This window comes from Saccostrea echinata, unplaced genomic scaffold (genome assembly GCF_033153115.1).
Source record: "Saccostrea echinata isolate AGI-Se365-2 ecotype Australia unplaced genomic scaffold, CSIRO_AGI_Sech_v1 ptg000054l, whole genome shotgun sequence".
NCBI lineage: Eukaryota > Metazoa > Mollusca > Bivalvia > Ostreida > Ostreidae > Saccostrea > Saccostrea echinata.
Window position 1 is genome coordinate 2936454 of NW_026889803.1, and position 25067 is coordinate 2961520.

Below are 25067 nucleotides of genomic sequence, written 5' to 3' on the forward strand. Positions count from 1 at the left end.
TGTCTTCAGTGCAGGGGTGTGCAATTCGCATCGCCCGACGCCCGGGGCTACCATTTTTTGGGGTCGGGCAAGTAGTTTTCTGCACGGAGGTAGCCCCTTGGGCTAGTAAAAATTAAAACTACCAATATAATACATGAAAATCACTATCGGTATTTTCTCTCATTTTTTGCTATAAAATTCTAAAGCAATGAAAATTTTCGGCAGCATGCACCTATTGTTCGTAAATCTCCATAATCTTATCCATTTTGCGGTACTACCTGACTTATTTACTTCCAAAAACGATCGTTTTTATCTAATCCGATTTTCCTCTATTCCTCTGTTTATGGTAAATACACATGCAGATATCTCATTAAATTATTTACGATCACTCAATCAATTGAAAGATAAGTGTTATGTGGTTTACATAAAATATACTCCGGCGTGTTTAATGATTTAAGATGAAAAAAAATATTGTAATTTCATTTTAGATAAGATAATTTATTTGAATTCATTTTTATTTTCTATCATAATTATTAATTTATACATCATTTAATTTTACTAGTTAGAATAAAAAAGAATCACATTAAAACCCTAGCTGACTTTTTCAACAATAAACTATTTTCTTTTAATATTATTGTTACCCCCCCCCCTCCCCTACATTTGGGCTAGTAACTTTTTACTTGGGGCTAGTAACTTTATTTCTGCCACTAGCCCGTGGGCCAGTGCTTAATTTTTTTAATTGCACACCCCTGCAGTGTAATATGTACCGGTATGTATTGAGATAAAAACCCGTCTACATGTATATCAAAACCCTCTTATAGCAAAGAGTTTGGTTTGGTTTAAAACTAATTCATAATATCCGTTAAAACTAGGGGGAATGAAAATCACTTCCCTATCATTATGAAGTCATAATAAGCGTGTTCGCTGCAACTGTGATTCACTGTATTTTCTATTATTATAATGTTGCGATACGTTAACGTGCACGCATCTCCCTGCATTTACATGATATAGTATCATAACGTTGGAACACATTATAATTATCATAACTTGTCCTTTTTTAAAGTAAGAAAGTTATAGCGATTCAAGTTTCAGTAAATCAAATTACAGAACATGTGCATGCGCGTGTTTTGAAGAATTTTTGTAAATATCATATTGCATAAAAAATAATAGAGTTCATTTATTTCAATTATATTAGTGATGTGATTCATCGCACGCACGTGCGAGCAAAATCACTTTCGTTCTGCACAACTTCTGTACATGTCTGTTGACCCTAAAAAGATTTCATCTCCACCGGATGAATAGTTTCCAAAAACACTCTCGGACAAAAATAAGAAAAAGTAAAAACTAGATGCTGTCATTAGACAATAATACCCGCATAAGTGCTTGCCTCAAAGTGAAAGCTGGCTCCCTTGTACTTTGGTAGAGAGGAAGCCATAAAAGACAACCATTCTATAATTTACATGAACTATGTATACGTGTTATCAAACTGTGCATAAAAATATGACCCACGATCATCTTATGTTAGTATTTCATATAATGAATTCATCATAGTTTTGAAATTCAAAATTTTACTGAAGTAAATTCTGATTTTTGGGAAAAATGCTTTTCTGTAACAAAAAAAAAAAGAAGAAAAAGAAAAGAAAAAAGAAAGGAAAGAAGAAGACGAAGGAAAAAATCGGCCCAAAATTGGAACTTGATGAGTTTGTTGTCCAACTAGATAATATTCTTTTCAATGCATGACAATTCTGATGAAATTTCAGATGCCATTTAGATGACATTTTTTTTCCAAAATGAATTATTCAAACTTGTATCAACATGGGGAGGGGGGGGGGTTCCAAACTCAAGGAATCAACCAAATATACATTCATCTCAAATTCACAATTCATCTGTTTTCCTATCATATTTGACCTTTAGACACCATAACAGCTGCTTTTTCAATAAAAATGGAACTTATAAATTTACTTACATTTGTCATTGGTCATTTTAAAAAAAAATTAAAGCACATGTACTCCGAAGTTGATATTAAAAAGATGCTTCTGATTAACAATATTTATGTAGTTTTTGGAGGACGCCTTACAACAATCTGTTGGAATTCCCATGTGTTCTAATTGCGGCCTGTCATGGCAGACCATACATGTATGAAGCAAAATTCATTCAAAAACTTCTACATGAAAAGAAGAAATCTCTTGCTGTGGCCTTTAATTCAACATTTTAGATATATCGACAATGTTTTTCAATTAACAATATTCATTTTGATTCCTACGTCGATTCTATATATCCCTTTGAACTAGAAATAAGACACCACAGAGTCTGAAACATCCGTTTCATATTTGGATATTTTACTAGAAAAAGACATTAATAGTAACCTAACAACTATATGATAAACATGACTTCAACTTTTTTATCGTCAGATTCCCTTATTTATGTAGCAAAATACCATTATCATCTGCATATGAAGTTTATGTCTCCCAGTTGATTCGAAACCTAAGAGCATGCTATATGTAAGAACAATTTTTAAATCAAGGCAAGTTATTGACAAATAAAGTGATGATACATGGATATCAACAGTCTCTTTTAAATTCAACATTTTACAAATTTTATGGCCGATCCAATGACCTCGTCAGCAAATTCAATCTATCATTAAATCGAATGTTGACTGGCGTGTTCCATATATATTATTAGGCCATTATTTTGTACTGAATTGTCTACGGATTTTTCCGTTTGCCCGATCATGACAAGGAGCACACCAGGTAGGCGTGACGAGTCGACAGGGGGTATTTGTACGCCTCCATGGCACCTGATTCCACCTCTGATGTTTCTAGAGGTCCGCCTTTGTTCTGCTCCCAATTTGTTTTGTTCCAATGGACTTTTGAACTTGAATACGGTTTGCTATCTTCACATTTCATAGTATTTAGGACATAAATCTTTGAGCTCATCATCATTCGACTTGCAATAGATGATATGATTAAAATGTAAGAGCAGTTCTGGGAACCAGCTTTTTGTAAGCTTAAATAAAAAAGTCCTTTTTCGACCCCCGATTTGGCCCAAGGTTGAAAAATTAAAATTCCAAAACCTTATTGCACATCTGCAGGACACCCCCAATCATCTTGCAAAAGATGAAATACGTACTGTGTAAAAGGCATGAAGAATTCTGTGAAACAGTTTTTTTAAATAAAAAAAATGTCTTTTTTCGATCCCAAGGGTGAAAATAAAAATTCTGAAACCTACGTGCAGTGCACATCATCTACATAACACCCCACTTATCCTGCAAAAAGATGAGATAACTGCTTCGTAAAATGTAAGAGAAGTTCTGGGAACCAGCTTTTTGTAAGTTAAAACGGACATCCTTTTTGACCCACATTTAACCCCCAGATAGAAAATGAAAATTCCAAAACCTTATTGCACATCAACAGGACACGAGCAATCATCTTCCAAAAAAAATTATTTATCTACTGTGTAAAATGTAAGAAGAGTTATGGGAACCATCATTTTGTAGAAAAAAATGGCATTTTCCCCATTTGACCCTAGGGTGAAAATGAAAATTTCGAAATAGTACAAATGTACTGCACTTCTGCGTGACACCAACAATCCAATCATTTTCCAAAAGATGATATGGCGACATAAAATGAAAGAGGAGTTCTGGGAACCAAGTTATTGTAGAAAAAACATGATTTTTGACCCCCCTTTGGTCCCCAGGGTAAATTGAAAATTCCAAAACCTTATTGCAAATTTACAGAACACCATCTACATAATCCAAAGGATTAACTGGATTCTTTTTTAAGACTCCTCTTACAGTTTACGCAGTATCCAAATTATCCTTTGGACGATGATTGGTGTTGTCCTGTAGATGTGCAATAAGGTTTTGGATTTTTCTTTTTAATCCTGGGGCCTATTACATTTTACGCAGTAGCCAATCAATCTTTTGGAAGATGATTGTTGGTGTCCTGTAGATGTGCTGCAAAAAAGTTTTCGAAATTTTCAACCAGGGGGTCAATTTAGAGTTGAAAAAAAGACGTTTTTTCAATTAAAAAAAAACCCTTGTTCCCAGAACTCCTCTTACATTTAGCGCAATAGATAAATGATCTTTTGGAAGATGATTGCTGGTGTCATGTAGACGTGCATTTTCAATTTGAATCTGGGGACCAATAAGGGTTTGAAAAAGATGCAAAAAAATCTAGTTCTCAGTGCATTGGGTCTTGTGTAGAAAGAATATATTTTCTTTATGGATTTGAATTTCAACCATTCTTATACTTGCACTTTGTAAAGATAGTTAGGGTATATTATTGTATAGGGTATATTATTGTTAGCCTGGTCCGTCCGTCCGTCTGTCACACGGTCTTCTTCCTCAAACTCCTCTTGAAATTTAAGCAGTGACTAATACATCTTTAGAAACATGATAATTGGTGTCTTGTAGATGATGTGCAATAAGGCTTTGTAATTCCATTTTCACCCTAAAGGGGTCAAACGAGCTTCGAAAACAACGTTTTCTACAGAAGCCTGGGTTCCAGAACTCCTCATACATTTTTCCAGTAGCCAAATCATCTGTTGGAAGGTGATTTGTAGTCTCTTGTGGAAATTTTCCAAGGAGTGGCTACTTGAGGCAAATATGAAACGTGAATTGGAGATAAAATACATTTGTTTGATTCCAAAGTCAATCGAGGTCACCTGAAAGAGTTTGAAAAGCCCCCCCCCCCCCCCCCCCCGATACATTATTATTTTATCTGGACGGAGAACAATTTTTATCAAGTTTATCAAGTTCCAATTTTAGGACGATTTCTTCTTTCTTTCTTTTTTAATTTGTTTACAGAAAAGCATTCTTTCCGAGACTCCTTCTTTTAGAATCACAATTTACTTCTTTACAATCTTTAACTTCAAGATCGGTGATGAAATTATCATTTGAAATACTAAGAAGCACGTGGACCATATGATTACCTGTGAATTTTATGCTCAATTTGATATATGTATACATCTAGAATAACTATTGTGATTTCTTCTATACCCAAGTACATTGGAGCTAGCCTACATTTAGAGACGAGCTATCACGTGCGGGTATTACTGTCTTGTGACAGCATTTAGTTTAAAATATGAATTCATTTGCTGAATTAGCTCTGGCAGATTCGCCCCATACAAAGTATTATAATTTCTAGAATAAGATTTGCATAAAACGTGAATTATTGTCCAATCAAACGAACTTTGTTCATGTTTGTGAATAATTTCATACTTCATGTAAACAATGCGTACATTTAAACTTTTAAATTATTCCAATAAGAACTAATGAAATTACAGTCACTTAGGTATAATAAGTGATCCGATTTTTCGAATTCACTATACCAAGATAAACATCCTGCATTCTTATTTAAACTTTGAAATTATTCCAATAAGAACTAATGAAATTACAGTCACTTAGGTATAATAAGTGATCCAATATTTCGAATTCATTATACCTAGATAAACATCCTGCATTCTTATTTAAACTTTGAAATTATTCCAATAAGAACTTATGAAATTACAGTCACTTAGATATAATAAGTGATCCGATTTTTCGAAGATAAACATCCTGCATTCTTATTTGACGATGCATTGCATACATACTATAATTAATAATTATTCATGTATAATGAGAGGCATTATAATGAGAAACAGTTTACTCTGCATATCATCTTATACAATTTTTTTGTTGAAATGCGCAGAGTAGAAAAAGGCTAGAAACGATCTCGTTAGAAGTAACAAAAATTTGCCGATTTGCGAATGAAACGTTTTACATTCACCAGACCCTTAAGCCTATAAATGAAAAAGTTACTGTATGTACACTAGTAATGCATTTTTTTTTCCAAAGATAGACATTGATTATTAGAGAATCCGATATAAAAACAAACTTCAAAATAAAGCCAAATGGAACCACACATGATTTTAAAGGAAAAAAAATGTAATTTTCATTAAAGATATGAAACATTTCCACCCCAGCGAGGATCACTAGTGATGGCCAGTCATAACTTCAATATCTTGTTCAGATCAAAAACACTAAGATTATATTACAATTCTTAGAGACCTTCAAATAACCTATCAATGTCAAAGAAAAATAAAAACAAAAATGTCAAAGGAAAATTTAATTTCTTTCGGTAGAGTCAAGGCAATGAATAAGGGTCATGAATTAACAAGAATCTTACACTGCTTCTTTAAGCAAATTTTTCAATAAAAATACCCTTGTGATATTCAGAAAATGTAAATAAATTTCGTATTTCTTGATTTTTGACTTGAATGTACTCTAGCGGGTTTTTTTATGCCCCTGGATTTTTGTCCTGTCTGTCTGTTTGTCTGTTTATCTGTTTGTCTGTTTGTCTGTTGTCAACTTTAACCTTGCCCATAACTTTTGATTGGTTGGAGTCATGACTTTCATATTTCACATGTGTATTTCTTGTGACAAGACCTTTCTTTGGGTACCATCATATTTGACCTTTTGACCTTGACCTTGGAGTTTGACCCACTTTTGCAAAATTTTATGAGACTTTAACCTTGGCCATAACTTCTGAACAGTTGGTGCTTGGGGTTTCAAACTTCAGATGTGTATTCTTTGTGACAAGGCCTTCCTTTGGATACCAACAACTTTGACCTTTTGACCTTGACCTTGGAGTTTGACCTACTTTTGAAAAACTTTAACCTTGGCCATAACTTTTGAACAGTTGGTGCTTGGGGTTTCAAACTATTGTGTATTCCTTGTGAGAAGACCTTCCTTTGGATATCAACCTCTTTGACCCTTTGACCTTGACCTAGGAGTTTGACCTACTTTTGAAAAACTTTAACCTTGGCCATAACTTGTGAACGGTTAGAGCTAGGGCTTTCATACTTCACATATGTAATCCTTGTGACAAGACCTTCCTTTGGATACCAACCACTTTTACCCTTTGACCTTGACATAGGAGTTTGACCTACTTTTGAAAAACTTTAACCTTGGTCATAATTTTTGAATGGTTGGTGCTAGGGCTTTCATTCTTCACATGTGTAATCCTTGTGACAAGACCTTCCCTTGGATACCAACCACTTTGACCCTTTGACCTTGACAAAGGAGTTTGACCTACTTTCGAAAAATTTAACTTTGGCCATAACTTTTGAATGGTTGGTGCTAGGGCTTTCATACTTTACATATGTAATCCTTGTGACAAGACCTTCCTTTGGATACCAACAACTTTGACCTTGACGTTTTACTTACTTTTAAAAACTTTAACCTTCGCCATAACTTTTGAATTGTTGGAGCTAGGGCTTTCAAATTTAACATTTTTTATCTTTTGGCCTGGATTTTGACTTCCATTTGAGAAACTTTTACCTTCGCCATAAGCTGCCATACGGGGGCATCAGTGTTTCACAAACACATCTTGTTTTAAATATAGAATTCGTTTATGAAGAGTAAAGCATATTTTTTTTTAAAAAGTATCTCTAAAACAAAACAAGGCGAGTGTTCGGGTTATTGTAACGTTTCTTTTAAAAAGGTAAACCTTAAGTTTGTAAACATTCCATCATTTTATTTTCTCCGTATTTATTATTAGTAGTCTTTCTGCTATCCAAGAAGGAAGAATCCAAACAAACATACTGGATGTCTGTTTTACAAAGGATTTTATTTTATTTTTTATTTTTATTTTATTTATTTAATTATTTATTTTTTGTGTATGTATTATGTCAATCATTATTAAGACATTAGAAAACTGGGTTTTATCACAAAAATGGAAAATCATGTAGCTCTGCTACTGTCCTTTTTTCTTCCTTTCTTTTTTCTTTCTCTCTTTTTTCTTTCTTTCTTTCTTTATCTATTTATTTATTATTTTTTGCAGCAATGGTCCGTAAATGGATATGCAAGGTAAAAGACGGCAAGTTAACATTGCACCACCATAGAATCATGATACTAGTACTCCATTAATCTTCCACAATTTGCAGAATATGTACATGTACTTGATTTGGTAGCTTGTGTAAAAGTGTCATACATATTCAAACTCCAAAGATAATTTACAAGGACCAGTGTAATCTAAAAAAATACTTTGTGTAAAGAAAGTTTTTTCTCCAAATTCTGATATAAAATACATGCATAAACATTAACAACAATTAAACAATGTCTGATAGATTTGTTTGTATTCTATTCAAAATTATCATGCATAACAGTGGTAGAAACAGCCTAAATTTACAACTCGCAAATAATTGCTAGTACCAAAAACGTGAACTCGCATTATCACAAGACCAGTTGCAATTTTAAAATGAAAGATAAAGTAACTACTGTAGTATACACAGAATTCAACTGTAGTCTCATTGTGTTTTACTTCAATTACTGATTTGAATCAAAAACATTGTGTTCTGTAATTACTTATGTATAAATCCGCTCCAGTTTCAATGCATGTTCTTTTTTTTCCCAGTTCATCTTGATCGAGATTCATAAGCATACTAGTAAATAGTTTGCAATGTGTGACAAAAATGAATGCTAAAACCAGGAAGGAACATATTATTTCTCGGGTAAAAAATCAACTTGCACGTTTTCGCTAGTTACCATTTTTAACTCGCATTTTGCGAGTTGCATCTAGTGAATTCCGAAACATGCATAACAAACTGGGGTCAGTAAACATTTATCGACTTATTAATTTGAAGTAATCCACCTGCTTTTACTTTTGGTAGCTTTTTGTGTCCTTTTAAAACAACAACTTCAATTATCAAATAAAAGATGAGAGATAAATCTCCATTTTGCAGAAAAGCTAAAGAATTTCATAATTTTATCAATAAATGTAATTCTACTAGAAAAAGTATACGTGGTCCAAATCTTCAAAAGGCGGTCAGTAATCCATAATTAAAACAAATGCAACCTAAATTTTGGACAGTGCAGTGTCAATAAACTTGGTCAAATTCCCCTTTTTTCAATCGATGTATTCATGATGTACAAAACAAAAATATCAGAGACGAAGATTGATTAATATTGGGAAAACTGTATCTAAATGTTTTTCCCGAACATAATTGATTTTGAAGCATCTTTTGATTCAGCAAATTTGTGTGATTTGAATGTTCAAATTGACGTATCATGAAGTGTATGATATTAACAAGATTCCATGAATATTATTATGGCTATATTCCACTTTGAAATAAGTTTGTCCTGTTTTAGGTTATGCTGAAAAAGTCCCAATATTAATAGTGTCTATTTTAAGATGCAACACATTATATTGAAAAAAGTCTTCAGAACAATACATAATAATGATAATACAAAGATAATTTATACAATTTCTAATTGCAGTATAAAAATTTAATCTAAATTAAACTTGTACAATGAAGGTCTTCTCAAAGCATGAGTTGTCATTTTGAATTTAGTTATCTTTTTAAACTTGGTTTTCATTGTATATGAAAACATTTGCTTCAAGAGACACAATGATTGAATATATGTTGCTTAACGTCCCATTCGAAAATTTTCCACTCATGTAAAGACGTCACCTGCTTTATGTGTAGTGCCACGAAGTTGGCCTATGCAAGACCCTTACGGTCGAAGCAGTATTTATCGTGCTAAAGCTTACCATGACACGGGAAAAGTCTTATCCGAAAGACGTGTGACTTTTACTTCTAGTGCCGGACGCTTGGAACAGTCACCACATATGTTAAACATATTAGGTTTGACGCAGCGTCGGGAACGAGAATAAAACCCAGGATGACCCGATCACGAAGCAAGTGGCGTACCACTAGGTTTCTTCGACGAGTCCAAGAGACACCATGAGTCAAAATTCCATACATGCACCGGTATTTCGTTTGTGATATTTGCAACATAAATCGAAAGATCTATCAAAAATATAAACACAGAAAAGTTTTGACAAACTAAAATGCACTGTAAAATAAGCAGAGTACCATATATAGATGTCGGAAAAAACAAAGGTTGGAAACGAATCCTGTTTGATCTTTACTTAATGTCTGTACTTTATGCTTGTAATTTTCAAATAAAATATGGTTTAAACTAAACAAAAGTATTTCAACGTCATGTGATTAAACTCGTAAAAAAAAACATGGAATACGAGAGTGCAAAGGTAAATGATAATATGTTCTTAGTATCTTTTTTTAACCAGATTCTGTCAAAAATCCTCGGTCTATATAGGCATTGAACTTTTTGAGACTTGAGGCCATGGAACTTATTTGCGTTTTATGCGCACGCGTCCAGGAGGAGCTAAACAATATTTTTCTTATTGGGGCGGACAATATTTTTTTCACCATAAAAAATATATTTTAGGTGTTGACTCCAGCAATTTTCTATTACCCTATTTTTAAGAATTGAATAAAATTTGCATTAGCCATGTAATTTTTCTGCTTTTCTATACTTCTCTATGTCTCTTTAATCACCCCTGGGAAATTGGCCCACAATACTATGCAGTTTGTAGTTTCTATAATTATGAATGGATCAAGTTAATGCAAAAAGTCTTATAAAATGCGCATATTTAACGTAAATGATTACAAATAAATGTATCAAGCAACTATGACAGCTGGAATTGCGTCAGCTATAAAACAGAGAAATACGCAAGAGGGCATGCTGGACTGTTTTTGTCTTTATGCAACCTTTCTCATTTCACAGTCATTATGTATACTTTCGGAAATTTGACCAGTTATTTTCCGATAAAACTTTATTGTCAAAAGACATCATCGAATATCTTCACATTTTTAATTTATCTAGAAATGGATTAACAAGATCAAGTTCACTTCCTGCTCTTCTGACTGAAACGAAGGTGTAACATTTAATTATAAGCATTCTGCAATCTTAAGAGAAAATTCATATAAAATCCTTATTATTATAAAACATTCTTGCATAAGAAACAGAAGTCCCTTGAGCCACCAGGGTTATGTACAAATTCCTCCAAATTACTAGTTTTTGCCAAAACCATAAATATCATTATATGCATTTTAATTTTATCCTCAATGCATTTCTTATGTACTGCACAATTGTACCTCTATTAGTAAGTTATATACATATAGGTGTACCCTTCTAGATACCCAGATTGATCTCACTTGTTTAGTGTCCTGCACAGTTTGATAAGGATAATAAATTTTAATTTTATTTTAATTAATGGTAGGGTTATTCTCCTCTCACGATCAGGATGACTTGTGTATAGCTTCATTAAGTAAAGGAGAATAAAGATTTTATGTTTATTTAGTGGGATACAGAATATATATGTCACATCCAGATGAGAGAAAGATATATTAGCACGCAAAGAAATTCCACGCTATTTAATTTTGATGATTTTAATAAATTCTTTCTTTCTAGGTTAGTAATTAATTTAACTCTCACTTTCTAAAGAAAGTCCGGGTATATTGTTATCTTGGTCCGTCCGTCCGTTCTGTCACACTTTCTTCTTCCTCAAACTACTCCTAAATTTTAAGCAGTACCCCGTCTTTTGGAATATGACTGGTGGTGCCTTGAACATGTGCAACAATGTTTTGAAATTTTATATTTTCACCCTGGGGGTCAAATGGGGGTAAAAAAAACCCAATGTTTTCTACCAAAAAAACTGGTTCCCTGAACTCCTCTTACATTTTTAGCAGTAGCCAATTCATATTTTGGAAAATGATTGTGAGTGTCCTGTGGATATGCAAGAAGGTTTTGGAATTTCGATTTCCGCCTGGGGTGGGGGGGGGGGGGGCAAGAGGGGGTCAAAAACTAATTCTTTTTCAAAAACCTGGTTCCCTGAACTCCTCTTATAATTGTATATAACCAACTTATCTTTTGGAGTATAATTGGTGGCGTCTTGAACATGTGCAAGAAAGATTCGGAATTTCTGTTTTCACCCTTGGGCGATTGTGTGTTAAAAAAGTCTTTCTACCAAAAGAAATTGGCTCCCTGAACTCCTCTTAAAATTTTCGCATAGTCCATTTATATTTTGGATAGTGACTGGGAATGTCCTCAAGATGTGCAATAAGGTTTTGGAATCTCGATTTTCGTCCTGGGGTGATTGGGGTTAAAATAAAACCCGTCGTTTTTCTTAAAAAACTTGGTTCTCTGAGAGCTTCTAATATTTTTTGCAACAACTTAGTGGTGTCCTGTAGATGTGCAATAAGGTTTTAGAATATGACCTAATGTTTGCATTTAATTCAATGTATAATCAAGTGCCTCTGTGGTCTAGGGATATGATTCTTGCTTAGTAAGTGAGAGGTCCCGGGTTCAATTCACGGATGATGCCATTTTGTGATTTTTTTTTATTTTTGGATTTGCTAAATGATAGTATTGAACATATGAAATGAAAAAGCTATGACGTCTGGCGTGTACAAACTCATAAAATCATTATTACAGTGTGATAAATATTCTATATAGAAAGAATCTTCTATACACATATTAAAGAATAAGCAATCAAATCTTTATATCCATATTGGCATTTTTTATTTGCTTCAATATACTTGTATACATTTAATAATTTTACAAAACCGGGGGGGGGGGGGGGAGTCCGACCCCCCGACCCCCCAGAACTCCGCATGTTCTTCTTTTTTCCCTAAGCGGGGGACACGAATTCTATGAATTATCTTGATTTTATTACAAGAAAACTCAAATGTCATAAATGTCATATTTATATCATAAAAGTTTGCGAATTTTCAATGTAGTTTATGGCAAACAAGGAACTCTAAAAAAAAATCGGAGGTGGGATCAGGTGCCACGGAGGAGTAAGCATCCCCTGTTGACCGGTCACATCCGCCATGTGCTCATTGTCATGATCCGGCAAACGGAAAAATCCTTAGACAATTCAGTGTTTAAATATTGACCCAAGAATTTGTATGAAAAACGTCAGTCGGTATTCGGCTCAATGATAGATTGTATCTGATGACAAGGTCATTGTATCGACCATAGAACTTACGAAATGATGACTTTAAACGAGACTGTTGGTATCCTTGTTTCATCAACTTGTTTGTCAATAGCTTGCCTCGTTTTAGAAATTGTTCCTACGTGGAGCATACTCTTGCGTATCGAATCAACTGGGAGATATAAACCCCATATGCAGGTATATCGCTACAAAAGTAAGAGAAGTTGACGATAGAAAAGTTGAAGTCATCATATTTATCATAAAGTTTTGTTGGGTTAGGTTGTATCTTTAAGGAATACTCCTGCTAGAAGCACAGTTAAAAGGGCTGTGAGTTCGAAATTACAATTTTGAGTCTCATTAAAATTTACACAGTAAAATAAGTCTGAAATGGTTTCGGATCCCTTTCTCATCATACATAGGAACTCGGACAACGCTGGACATGGGGACACCAAAATTGGTCACTATTTTTTTTTTCAATGGGATAATACGATTTCTTTATTGTAATTGTGAATTACTTTTAGTGAGAATTCCTTCTAAATCAGTATTAATATGATATGGGATAAGGATATGGCCACGTAGTTCACTTTCTCAAGATCTTCAGTCTACACTATATCCGGAAGCTCTCACAAATGTTTTATCTTTTTTGGTCCAATGGTTCTTGAAGATTTGAATATTTTTTAGGACATCCAACCTATTTCGACATTTTTATTATCTCCCCTTTTAAGAGAATGTGGTCCCTGACTTGAACAAACTTGAATCCCTTTCACTCAAGGATGCTTTGTGAACATTTTGCTGAAATCGGTCCATTGGTTCTGAAGAAGTCGTGAAAAAATGTGAAAATTTAACAGACTGATGGACAGATGGGCAGCTAGACAGACGACAGGTAATCAGAAATGCTCACTTGAACCTTCGCTACAGATGAGCTAGAAAAAGTCACATTGATGGGCGCGTGGATCCTTTTTCTGAGATAATTAATTAATATTAATGCTAAGTACTTCCTTCCATTTATCTATTTATTTGCATCTCAACACGATTTTTCAGCGATATACAGAAGTTTTAAGAACAAAATATATGATTTTACAGCGATAAGTTTAACAACATACTTGGTACATGTTTCACACGAGAAATTAAACCCTTTGTGTCTCTATCTACATGTATTTCATTACAAATCTTTGTGTGTTTCTTGTTATTTAATCAAGATAACGATGATTTGATCCTGACTTTTGCCATTTTGTACAGACCCAGATGCGGTATACCCCTCAGGGGTATATATACCTGTCTGCAACATGTCAGGTAAAGGTCTACAGTGAGTAGTTTTCAAACACAACAAGGTTCATTCTGTAGATTCAAAATCTATGAAAGAAAATAGTCATGTCATTTTTAATGGATTTAAGTCAGGATCTGAGGAGTTTTGTGGACATTAGTACTATACATTTGTTTTTAGAGGTAAAATGGAAAAATTGCTCTTGAAAAGCAAAAAATTACACAGAAATCGAAAACAGAAAAAAAAATCTATTTACGGTTGGATTGTCTCAACTTACAACAATAACAGGGAACGTAGTTTACTCTCTACTTGAGCAATATAGGAATGTCCCTGTGTATTTGAACTTTTTCAAAAATCATATTTTTGACTTTTTGTTGTGTCCTCTATATCTGTTAATTAGAATCCAAGACAGATTCATGTGAGTAAACTTTTTTTGCACTTTTCCATGAGATATAACTCTGGTTGAAGTATCAATGTAAATGGTAAATCCTAAATATATAAATAAATAACTAAACCTTTCTTAAATTTCTGTTTTACTTTTCATTTTTACTTTATTTTTTAATTTCATTTTTTAATGTTTTAATTTTGGCTACAGTTGATTAATTCAGAAAGAGAGACGGAATAGAAAGAAAGCTTTTTTCCGTTACCAATTTTGTATATTTTATTGACTGTTTAGCACATCAGGTCCAAAATTTATTGTTTAATGACCTTGCCCTGCGTCCATGACTGTAACCTATCATTGATAATGATGAGTTTAATAATTATGCACACAATGGCATAGTCATCCAACCATGAAGCTTGGGATTGGAGTTTACTAAGTGATTTGGTAGCAGCAAAAACTCTTTGTTCGAGGTGTGAAACATGTACTATGAAACATGTTTGTGTTTTATATTCAGTCAAATATATTTTTGATGATAGGCGTTACATGTGTCTGATTCTAATTTACATGTTATGCAGCCAACAGTTACTTGAGAAAATGATAAAGTTTAAAACAGTATCGTTTTGTTCGATTTTCATCCGATTAGAAGCGTTCCATGAATTCAGTAGTATATAGGTCCCTGGTGAATTTTTCTATTATAGTCTCGATCATTCAGACGTATGCCTTTATCACACAAACCGAAGCGATTTGATGATCAAGATTTTACTTCATTCAATTGATGGCAACATCAATGTTTTCTTGTTGATTGATTGATTCTTTAAGATTTACACTGTCTCACTGATACTTCAGCCAGAATTATGTCCCATCGAATAGTACAAAATCTTACCCATCATGTTGTCTTCGATTCCAATGATATTAAAAGGACACAGCAAGAAGTCAAAATATATTGTATTGATTTGTTACATATTTGAAATTTGATATATTGCTCAAATAATGTCTGAACTTTCCTGTTACTGTTATAAGCTTAGACAATCCAAACATATACACATTTTTTGATCGCATTTTCTGTGGAATTCTTTGCTTTTCTGGAGCAATTCGTTCTTTTTGCATCTAAAAACAAATTTTTACTAATAATCTCTAAGCTTCTGATTTAAATCCATAAAATCATCATTATCTTGATTAAATAACAAGAAACACACTAAGAGTTGTAATGAAATAGATAGAGACTCAAAGGGTTTAATTTCTCGTGTAAAATATGTACTAAGTATGTTGTTAAACTTTTCCCTCGCCATTCGATTTGGTCCCTCGCTTCGCTCGGAACCAAATCTCATGGTACTCGGGAAAAGTATACCAACAAATATTTAGCTTAGAAAGCTACTTACATGTAGTAACTTCTGCTCTTTACTTTGCCCTCAAAGTCGTAATGAAATTTTCAAATGCTTTACATCATAAATTTTTATGGAAAGACATTATTTTTGAAAACATTTTTATTTTACTAGAATTTATTTTTATCTTATTCTGTATAGAAAAGTCTAGTAATAACCATATAACCATATGTCTTTTTGGAATTTTTTTTTTTTTGGGGGGGGGGGGGGTAAAATATGACTTCTGTTTCCAGGTTTAGTTTAATTTTACCATAATTATTATCGATAATTTTAATTTCTGCAGTTACTAAATAAATACTTAGATTATATACCTTAAAAAATATATACGTATATATTACTCATCTTTGGTAGTTCCCGAAATACAATTTATTCTTTCCGACTTCATTTTAGGGCATCTTATATTATTTTGATTATTATTTTCACAAACATTAACTTGGTAAATAAATACTTTTCAGATATATGATAACAGAAGAAGAATGGAGAAACTTTTTTTATTAATAACTTCTGGAGTATTTATGTATTGCTGTATCATATGTCCATTGCTATGCCCTCCAAAGACCGAGGCTGACTGCAATGAAAAACTAAACATTTCAAGATGTCCAAACAATCATTCAAATTACGAATCCCCTTACCGAATCAAAGATAAATTCGAAATCATACGAGTAGCGAAGAGAATAGTTAAATCTGATGGCGTAGTAATACTCACTTTTATGAACAAAGCATTTAAACCATTCCTAGCTAATTGGATGTGCCACACCAAACAAATGGTAAGAGAATCTCAGATTTTACTCGTGATGACTGAGACAGAAGAGTATGGTGATTTTCGATCTGTATATCCTAAAGTAAACATCGTTTACTTGAAAAGCTTCCAAGGAATCAGCGAAAATCAGAGATACTGTACAGCAGGATTTATGCGTATTGGTATTTACAGAACAACAGTTGTTAACTGGATATTACAGGAAGGTGTACCAATATTTGTTTTTGAACTGGACGCACTATGGTTACAAAATCCACTGCCATTCATAACAACTAATACAGAATATGATATAACAATTATACCGACGTATGAAAAATCATTCGAAGCCGCAATTGGCTTTTACTATATGACAGCAAATAAGCGAATGCAACAATTCTGGCAGGAATTAACGCGTCGTCTTCATGACTTGAGTAAGACCTTTTCCTGTTTAAAAAACAAAGAAAGAGTACGGGGAAGGGATAACGATCAGATGGTGCTCTATGGTCTTATTCAAGAACATTACGAAAATCTTATCATCTTCTTTTTACCAACAAATAAATTTCTTGACGGGAAATGGTATCGAAAACCAGAAACACATTTGTTGAGAGAAGCTCTCATATTAAATTTTAATTTTGTGATTGGAATTGATGAAAAAATTATCCGTGCAAGACGTTTTGGGCACTGGTTTGTTGCAAATGACAATTTGACATGTCTGCCTGATAAATATGAACGTTTTCAAATGTCTTTGAATGAATACCTGAAATAACATATGGATTTGAAAGTTTTCCGTGAACCCACCGTGATAGCCACATAAATTTATTTGCTTTTCTGTTTTTTGGCAGATCACAAATGGTGAATTTGGGTTTATATATTAATTTTGGCAGATAAAATTAACGTGAATCCTAGCTTATCCAATTAATTCATTTTATATGCATTGAATTGTATATGTAAAATGTGCTTGATCAGCATTAGTGAAAAATTTACGCTCAAGTATAAGAAGGAAACAAGGTTTTTATAAATGTGTACAAATGTGTTATTTTATTTGGCATTAAATCACACACATCTCAGGTATCACATGCATTACTTTCTCGATCATAAATGCAAAAGCAAGATTGGGAGAATGAAATATAATTGAATAATTTTTATTTTGGTGAATCTTTAAATCGCCAAAGTAACATCCACGCAAATAAACTAAACAGTGTTAAAAAATTTGGGTTGTTTTTTTTAAATAGGCTCAGTGAATCAAAGTATCTATTTTTTTTCACTTTAGTTTATCTAAAGTAAATGAAAATTCCGTTTTGTATTCACTCACTATAGTAAAACTAAATGAAAAACAAATACATGTATAATATAATTTTGTTTTGATAATATTAAGTTCAAGTCTCAGATCTGCATATAAAAGTTCAATTAAAAGTTTATGAAAAAGATCTGCAAACATTACAAGCTGTGCAGATGCAGCTCAAGATTTTTTTTGTCCCCTACCAGAAAAAAATGTGACCATAGATTCCTCTCTATCTGTATGCCTGTCCGTCTTTCTTCAAGTTATTCTGAGCTTCATTGAACTTGCAGAAGCTCCTATATATATTTACTAATATTATACTATCATGTCAATTAGTTGAATCTGATTCGTTGAGAAATATTTGTTAAAAAACACTATTGCCCGCTGAATGATGAAGCCACGCCCTCCAGCATAGCAACAGTCAACATTGCTTGACGACGGGTGTCATTCCAAAAAAATAGCGACTGCGCAGAATTTATGCGCGCAAGGTTCACTGTTATATGTATTTGTATAAAACATTCAGTATACAATAAAAAATATTGCATGTAGTTGAGTGTAACATTGAAAATTTTCACCCTTCGAAAACCATTGTCAACCTCTCCTGCGTCTCAGTTGACAATGGCAATATTTATATAGTAGCTGATTTTTTGTATGTGAGTTTATTTTGTTGACTGACAGATCAAATTTACATTTCGTACAGCAGGCCTCAAAACTTTTGCCAACTTTGTTTTTAATGTAGCTAACGTGTCAACTTTTTTTACTTATTAAATTTTTAGACCCAACATTGAATTTATTTTAGCATTGAGTTTTTATAGTTATAGAAGATAGTGTTACTGCTTTTGACTATGAATATAATGATATACGGGGTATTACATTAGTGTTTATTAAACATACCATTCCACCTTTTTCATTATAATTTTTAGACCCAGGATTGAATAAGGTTTAGCGTTACGTGGTTATAAAGACAGCGTCACAGTTTGAGACTATGAATAAACCTGAATTGATAAACATTTTGTTGTTTCAGACGGGCTTATCATGTTCCCCATTGGCGTATTTTATTACGGATATGTGTCTTTGAATAAATTTACAATCCCCAAAAAAGACTAATCTTTGGGGGCAAAATTTGAAGTTTAGAAAAGGTTTTAAATTTCATAGTCATCATGCAAACAGGCTTGATTTTGATGTCCAGGAAAATGAGAGCTTTTTAAAAGTGTGATAAATTATGCATTGAATTATTACATTGCTCATAATTACAACTACGTGCACAGACAAATTTAGTAACACGCGGTAACATTAAAAAAGATAACATTTTAAAAATCATTTTACTTCTATTTTACATTGTTTTAAAATTCATTCCTCGCTGAATAAGAAACTATTTAAGCTAGAAAGCATCACTATTGTAATTTCTATAGCGAGGAATATTGTGGGGTGTTTTACTTTGCCACCAATAAAGGCAAAAATGTAGTTCCTATTCTTTCTACATGGTTATTTCCTGATCTCAATCTTTAGTTTTGGACCTTTTTAAGTAGCAAATCACTGTTCTTTAACTTTAACCAGGTGAATGATAATTTTATATGTAGAGTTTGATTAGAAAAAAAATAATCTTCAGTTTTAATCAAAACTGAAAAAAGTGCAAATTTGAATCAAAGGAATTATTTTTAAGATTATATACAAGGCTTAGAAATTATACAATAAATTGTAACATTATTTTAAGCCTAGGATTAAAGCCAGGTTCTTATTACAGAGAATAAAACAATCAACTATCATGTTTTTATATTGCAATCTAAGGCTTGTTTTAAAAAATTCAAGCTCTAACATTAGGTTAGCTTAAAATACATAAAAAGAACTAATTTTTGCAGTAAAGAATTTAATTTATTTTGTATCAATTCGGCAACCAGAGCACATCAAATCCCCAACTTGCATTTTTTGCAACGTCCAATGGAATCACGGAAAGGTTGACAGAATGTGGCTTAAATTTTCTACTTGTCATATATTCGATTATTTTGTTTGCTGTTTTTTGTCCTCTGTGAAACTCCCATTCCATGATAAATGCAACAACATTTATATTAGAAAAAAACTTTGATGATTTTTCCAGGGCTTTGGCTTCAAATCCTTCAATGTCCATTTTCAATATAACATTTTGAAAATACTTTATTTCTGGCAGGTCTAATAAGTCATCCATTGTTATGGTATTCACTTTCCCATATATTCCTTTTGCACGACCAAGTTTTAATTTTTTTATATAATCTGCATCGACATCAACGAATGTTCCTCCCATATTATTTCTTTCAACACCAAGATTGACTATGGCGTGTTCATTTGATATAGCATTATGAACTAAAATGATATTTTTGTGAAGATTACCCTTCATTGCTGATGCACAGATATGTTGAATATTGCGATCCAAAGCTTCAACAGCTAACACCTTTCTCCCAGCTTTAGCTACACTTAGTGTGTACACACCTGTAAAATAATAAAGTAGTCGATTGACAGAGTTGATTTACTTCTACTAAATAAAAATTGATTTTTATGTACTTTACACTGTACGTATTTTTGAATACGCTTTACTCGTTCGTTACACATAGTATAGGAGTTTTTTGATTCGTAAAGCAAATTCTTGAAAATGTCTTCTTGTTATATTTTTTTGTCTCGGCTTAATAAAATAAAATTTGTGTAAAATAATATGCTTCTCTTACCAATATTGGCACCGATGTCAATTAGTTGTAATAATGGGTCCTCTTTCATCATTTTAAAGATTATACTAGATTTTTCAGATTCGAAAGAACCTCTTTCTTTTAAGGAAGACGAAACCCACATATCTTTTGATCTTTCATACACAAATATCGGCGTGATTCCAAACTCAGTTTTCAGGAAGGCTTTTGGAAATTTAAAACATGCAGCACACACATCAAAATTTTTAATCCATTTATTTTCTTTAAAAGTGTAAATGGATTTCACTAACTTCTGTCTTCTTTCAGGACATTGAATAAATTCCTTATTTCGCAGATTGCTTGCATTTATCTCGTGAAGGGGTATATAATCCATGAAAACATTTTCATTATTTTCTTTGTGGTTAAAAAAGTAAAGATAGCTGCAAACAACGATTACACCCACGGTCAAATGAAATTTGAATCGATTCATTTTTAAGTCTTCTATTCTGAAAAAAAAGAAGGAAAAAAAACACTTTCCTATAAGTAATTAGTTTAACATTGAATAACTGGAGTACTGTGGAGTAATGTAAAATTTCGTATATAAGACAATTCAACAACAAAATCGTCCCCACGAACCAAAATTTGACCCCATGAAAATAAGTGATTTTACAGTTTAAGGCAATTGTGTAGGTAAACTGTTGAATTGGTCTTTAGTTCTGGGAGTCTTCTGCTGTGAATAATTTGAAAATGGCGGAAAAACTTTATGCATTTAATTGAGCACATTCCATCAGCATTACAGAAAATTTGTCTTAAGAATTTAGAGCTGGCATATTTAATTCCTCTGAAGGCTACCATGAATTTCACTGTATCAGAAAGTTTTCAAAATGATGTTCAAATGCAAGAATTGTGATGGACAAAGAATGATATTAGAGTATGGATGAAGCTTTCCCGCTTGTCAGAACATGAGACGAAGCAGAAACTGAAGTCTATGAATAGACTTATGGCCATCAAGTAACCTAGGTTTATTAGATCAACGGCTGTATACTGTGTACTTAGAAAATGATGAAATCAAGAAGTTCCATTGAAAGCATTGATGGAAGTAGTCGCTGAGGAAAAAAATAATAATTTTAAGGTATCTGTGTAAGAATTGAAAAGAAAGAAGATAGTAAAGAATACATATGCCTAGCAGATCCGCTGAACAGTTGAAAAAACACTCAGTCATAACAAATCCTAATACAGAGGGCCAATACAGAATATTTTTCTAAAATCAAATACATGAAAATGATGAAGATAACGAACAATAATCGATCTTAAAGAAACAACTACAAACAAAACAAATCTGTAAACAGAGCATCAAACATGAATCCCTAGAAAGTTCAGAGGTGGGATCAGGTGCATAGGAGGAGTAAGCATCCCTAGATCACAATCGCCGTGAGCCCTATGTATTGCTCAAGAAAGCAGAATATTCCGTGGTCATGATTTGTAGTCAAATTTAGTATAAAAGCTATAAATACAAAGGCCTAAATATGTCAGTTAAATACGACCCAATGATAGGGTTTTTTGCTAAGAAGATCATTATAACGACCAAAGAATTTTCGAAATGCTGACTTTAAGAGAGGTTGTTAAAATCCCTGTGCTATCACCTTATTTGTCATTAGCCTGTCTTGGTTTAAAAGTATTCAGAGCATGATCTTGAGTATCAAATAAGTTGGGAGACATAAACACCATTTTAAGGTGAAAGTTGAATATTACGTACTACACAAATAAAGAAAGTTGATGATGGAAAGCTAAGTCCAGTTCGATTGTTAGTTGGCTCTTAAGTCCCTAGTAAGTAAAACATTCAAATATGAAGAAGATATGGCAGACTTTGTGGTGTCTTTTTTTCGAGTTCAGATATGAATGGAAGTAATTATTGTTAATTGACAAAACGTCGTCGATATATCTGAATGTCGAGTTGAAGGCCACATCAAGTGTTTTCTTCTTCTCATGTAGAAGTTTTTGAATACATTCTCCTTCATAAAATAATTTTAAAAATCGGCTAATAAATGCATTAAAAACATAAATGAAGAAACTGTACAGTGTACACTATCCGGTCACTCTGTATTATCCTAAAAGACAACTTTCATGATTGGGTTGACGTGAGAGCATTAATTTCTGACTTTAAAACCAATGATTGCTTTAATCATCAGAAAATATGGCAAAAATTGGGTAAAGCTAAGAGAAACAATATACCATATCCGATATACAATTCAGTATCACTGTTTTGATGTTGCTGTATGCACATGGTAAGAATAAAAAGGTCATTACGATAATTAACTTAAAGAACAATGTCATTTTTTAATGAATTTCAAATGTATCTCGATACGTTGAAACTTTGTACAATAAGAAAAACTGTCTTAGGTAGAAAATGCGAGTTATAAAGACTGAAATCAGTTGACCACATGCTACTTTTGTTTTGCTTAAGAGTCCATATACCAACTATAATTTACGATTCCTATAAGATGAATGTTAACAGCAAAGCATTTCCGAAGAAAAACATTTTAACTCTACATTTTCTTTCTATATACATTATACACAATTTAACCCAACCAGGGAAAAACACATAAATAATATAAATAATGATTTACACTTAAGAAAAGTTTTTATATAAGTTTCTTTGTATCAATGCCTGCTGAGTAGATTGTTTTAACCTTACCCGATTGATATAATCCCGATGGTTCTGGAGAAGATGAAAATGTTAACAGTCTCTACATCACTGAAAATGTTAACAGTCTCTACATCACTGAATTCAGATTCTGACCTGACAACTCACTTGATACTGAAACTCAGACGAAGATTAATCAATACATATAAAAAAAATTGTACTCAGTTCCTAAAACGATGTTTTACTTCCCTTTGGTAACTGAAAAAAAAAACATAAACGTCAGTGTTGTCTGAAAATCGACCTACATGTATAATTGAACAGTATTATGTAGGTGATATCCAGAACAGAGTATTTTCTTGCGCACTAAAATTACTCAACATTCGTGTGGTCCTGATTGTATGATATGTGTAAATCCTCATTATAAAGAATAGGCTTAGGTAAGATTTAAAAAATTGCTAGTAGTTTATTTTATGAAAAATACCAACTGTCACACTTAATTGACGGAGGATTCGTTAAGCTGAAATATTTGGTCCGCATAATTTTAGGAAGCACTCAGGTACAACTTGTCCAAACTCTTTCACGGGATTTAAACAGTGATACAAAGCAGCAATGTCTACTTTTTCTCACATTTCCCCGCCGTCACAGACATCACTGTCCTAAACAAGCGAATTTCAAGTCAAGCAACATCCTGACGCATGCTGCCTGTAAAAGCACACAGAAGGTCAGATGTATTAAAAAAAAAAAAAAAAAAAAAAAAAAAACATGTTTCAAGCGTCATTTTCCTTATTAAAAAAAAATACAGGACTATGACACAAGAGCTTCTCAAGTACACGTGTGACATTTCTTTCTCTGTATCAGGGTGTGTGGGTTGGCCCAAATATGACGAACAATTCAGATTGCAAAAGGCTCGTGACCCTTATTCCTCATGGAGGAAAATCAACAGTAAATTAAGGTTATTGCACATCAAAAATGCAAATGCCTTTCATAACAACTCGGAGCAAACACCCAAGATTAAATTATCAAAACAGGCCACCTACACTGTCTCTGAAAAAAAAACCCATGGCCGTAGGAACCGGGGGGCACGGGGGGAAACATAGCTACATAGCTACTATGTGCTTGTGCACCCTCAATAATAACGTCTGATGACCTTTTTTTTTTTGGTAGTTGATAGTGCCTCCCCAACTGAAAATGTATGGTTGTGCCCCCTCAAAGTGAAATTGCTTCCTACGGGCCTGAAAAAGACCACTCCGTACTTCAATAACTAGAGTCAATTGACTCAATTCTACTTAAATCTTAGGTTCAGACACTCCCGCAATTTTACAGCGATTAAGAAAATGAAAAAGTTGAAATAACGAACACTGTTCAGTCTAATTAATCTTAAATACAATACAAATCAAAAAACGGTTTGACACTATCTGGTACCACTTGCAGGGTGGCGGGCAGGAGTTATCTCTCCATTACAACGGTGATAAACATGAATTTCTACCCTTAAAAGTAGAGCTTTTTCATGCTTGGCCGTCTTTAGCAACAACCTTAAATAGTAAACTGACATACACCTATCAGGCCGTTATTATTCTTGGGCATTTCATCATCAACTTTTTACTTACATTAGCCCTACCATGTGAAAAAGTTCAACCAGACTTTTTCCGTAACTTCGACTCTGCTGCTAGTCAGACTTTAGGAGAAAGCCGTACATAATAATTAAGAGAGAGAAAAAATACTGTTCTCTAATTGCTGATCTTGGTGGCATATAGAGCAGGGGCCCGTTTCACAAAACTATCTTATGACTAAGATCTTCTTAAGACCGAACATTATCTTAAGATTGCACCATAGCCGTTTCACAAAACTGTCATATCTTATGATAATCTTAAGATCTATCTTTATCTTAAGTCAACTAGATACCTGTCTTAAGTCTAAAGTGAAACTGGCGACAGTATATCTTTTGGCTAAAAATCGAAGGATATT

At 33.1% G+C, this 25067-nt stretch overlaps 2 protein-coding genes across 2 annotated transcripts; one reads left to right on the forward strand and one right to left on the reverse strand.

Moving 5' to 3' along the window:
• The first annotated feature begins 16253 nt into the window (after positions 1-16253).
• LOC133206371 (uncharacterized) lies at positions 16254-17595 on the forward strand. The gene has a single exon (XM_061342322.1). It carries the CDS (start codon positions 16269-16271, stop codon positions 17292-17294), a length of 1026 nt encoding a protein of 341 aa, XP_061198306.1. The 5' UTR covers positions 16254-16268; the 3' UTR covers positions 17295-17595.
• A 2094-nt stretch (positions 17596-19689) lies between these two features.
• Positions 19690-23443, reverse strand: LOC133206293 (uncharacterized). Its single transcript, XM_061342243.1, has 3 exons — positions 23154-23443; positions 20504-20964; positions 19690-20270 (listed from the first exon to the last, which is right to left on the reverse strand). Exons 2-3 carry the CDS (start codon positions 20946-20948, stop codon positions 19690-19692), a joined length of 1026 nt encoding a protein of 341 aa, XP_061198227.1. The 5' UTR covers positions 20949-20964; positions 23154-23443.
• Positions 23444-25067: the final 1624 nt, after the last annotated feature.

Bases quoted from the DNA above. Each gene is read 5' to 3' on its own strand.
- LOC133206293 (XM_061342243.1), bottom strand. From the start codon at position 20,948: ATGAATCGATTCAAATTTCATTTGACCGTGGGTGTAATCGTTGTTTGC. The intron at 20,271-20,503 runs GTAAGAGAAGCA...ATTATTTTACAG, and splicing joins TGACATCGGTGCCAATATTG to GTGTGTACACACTAAGTGTA.
- LOC133206371 (XM_061342322.1), top strand. From the start codon at position 16,269: ATGGAGAAACTTTTTTTATTAATAACTTCTGGAGTATTTATGTATTGC.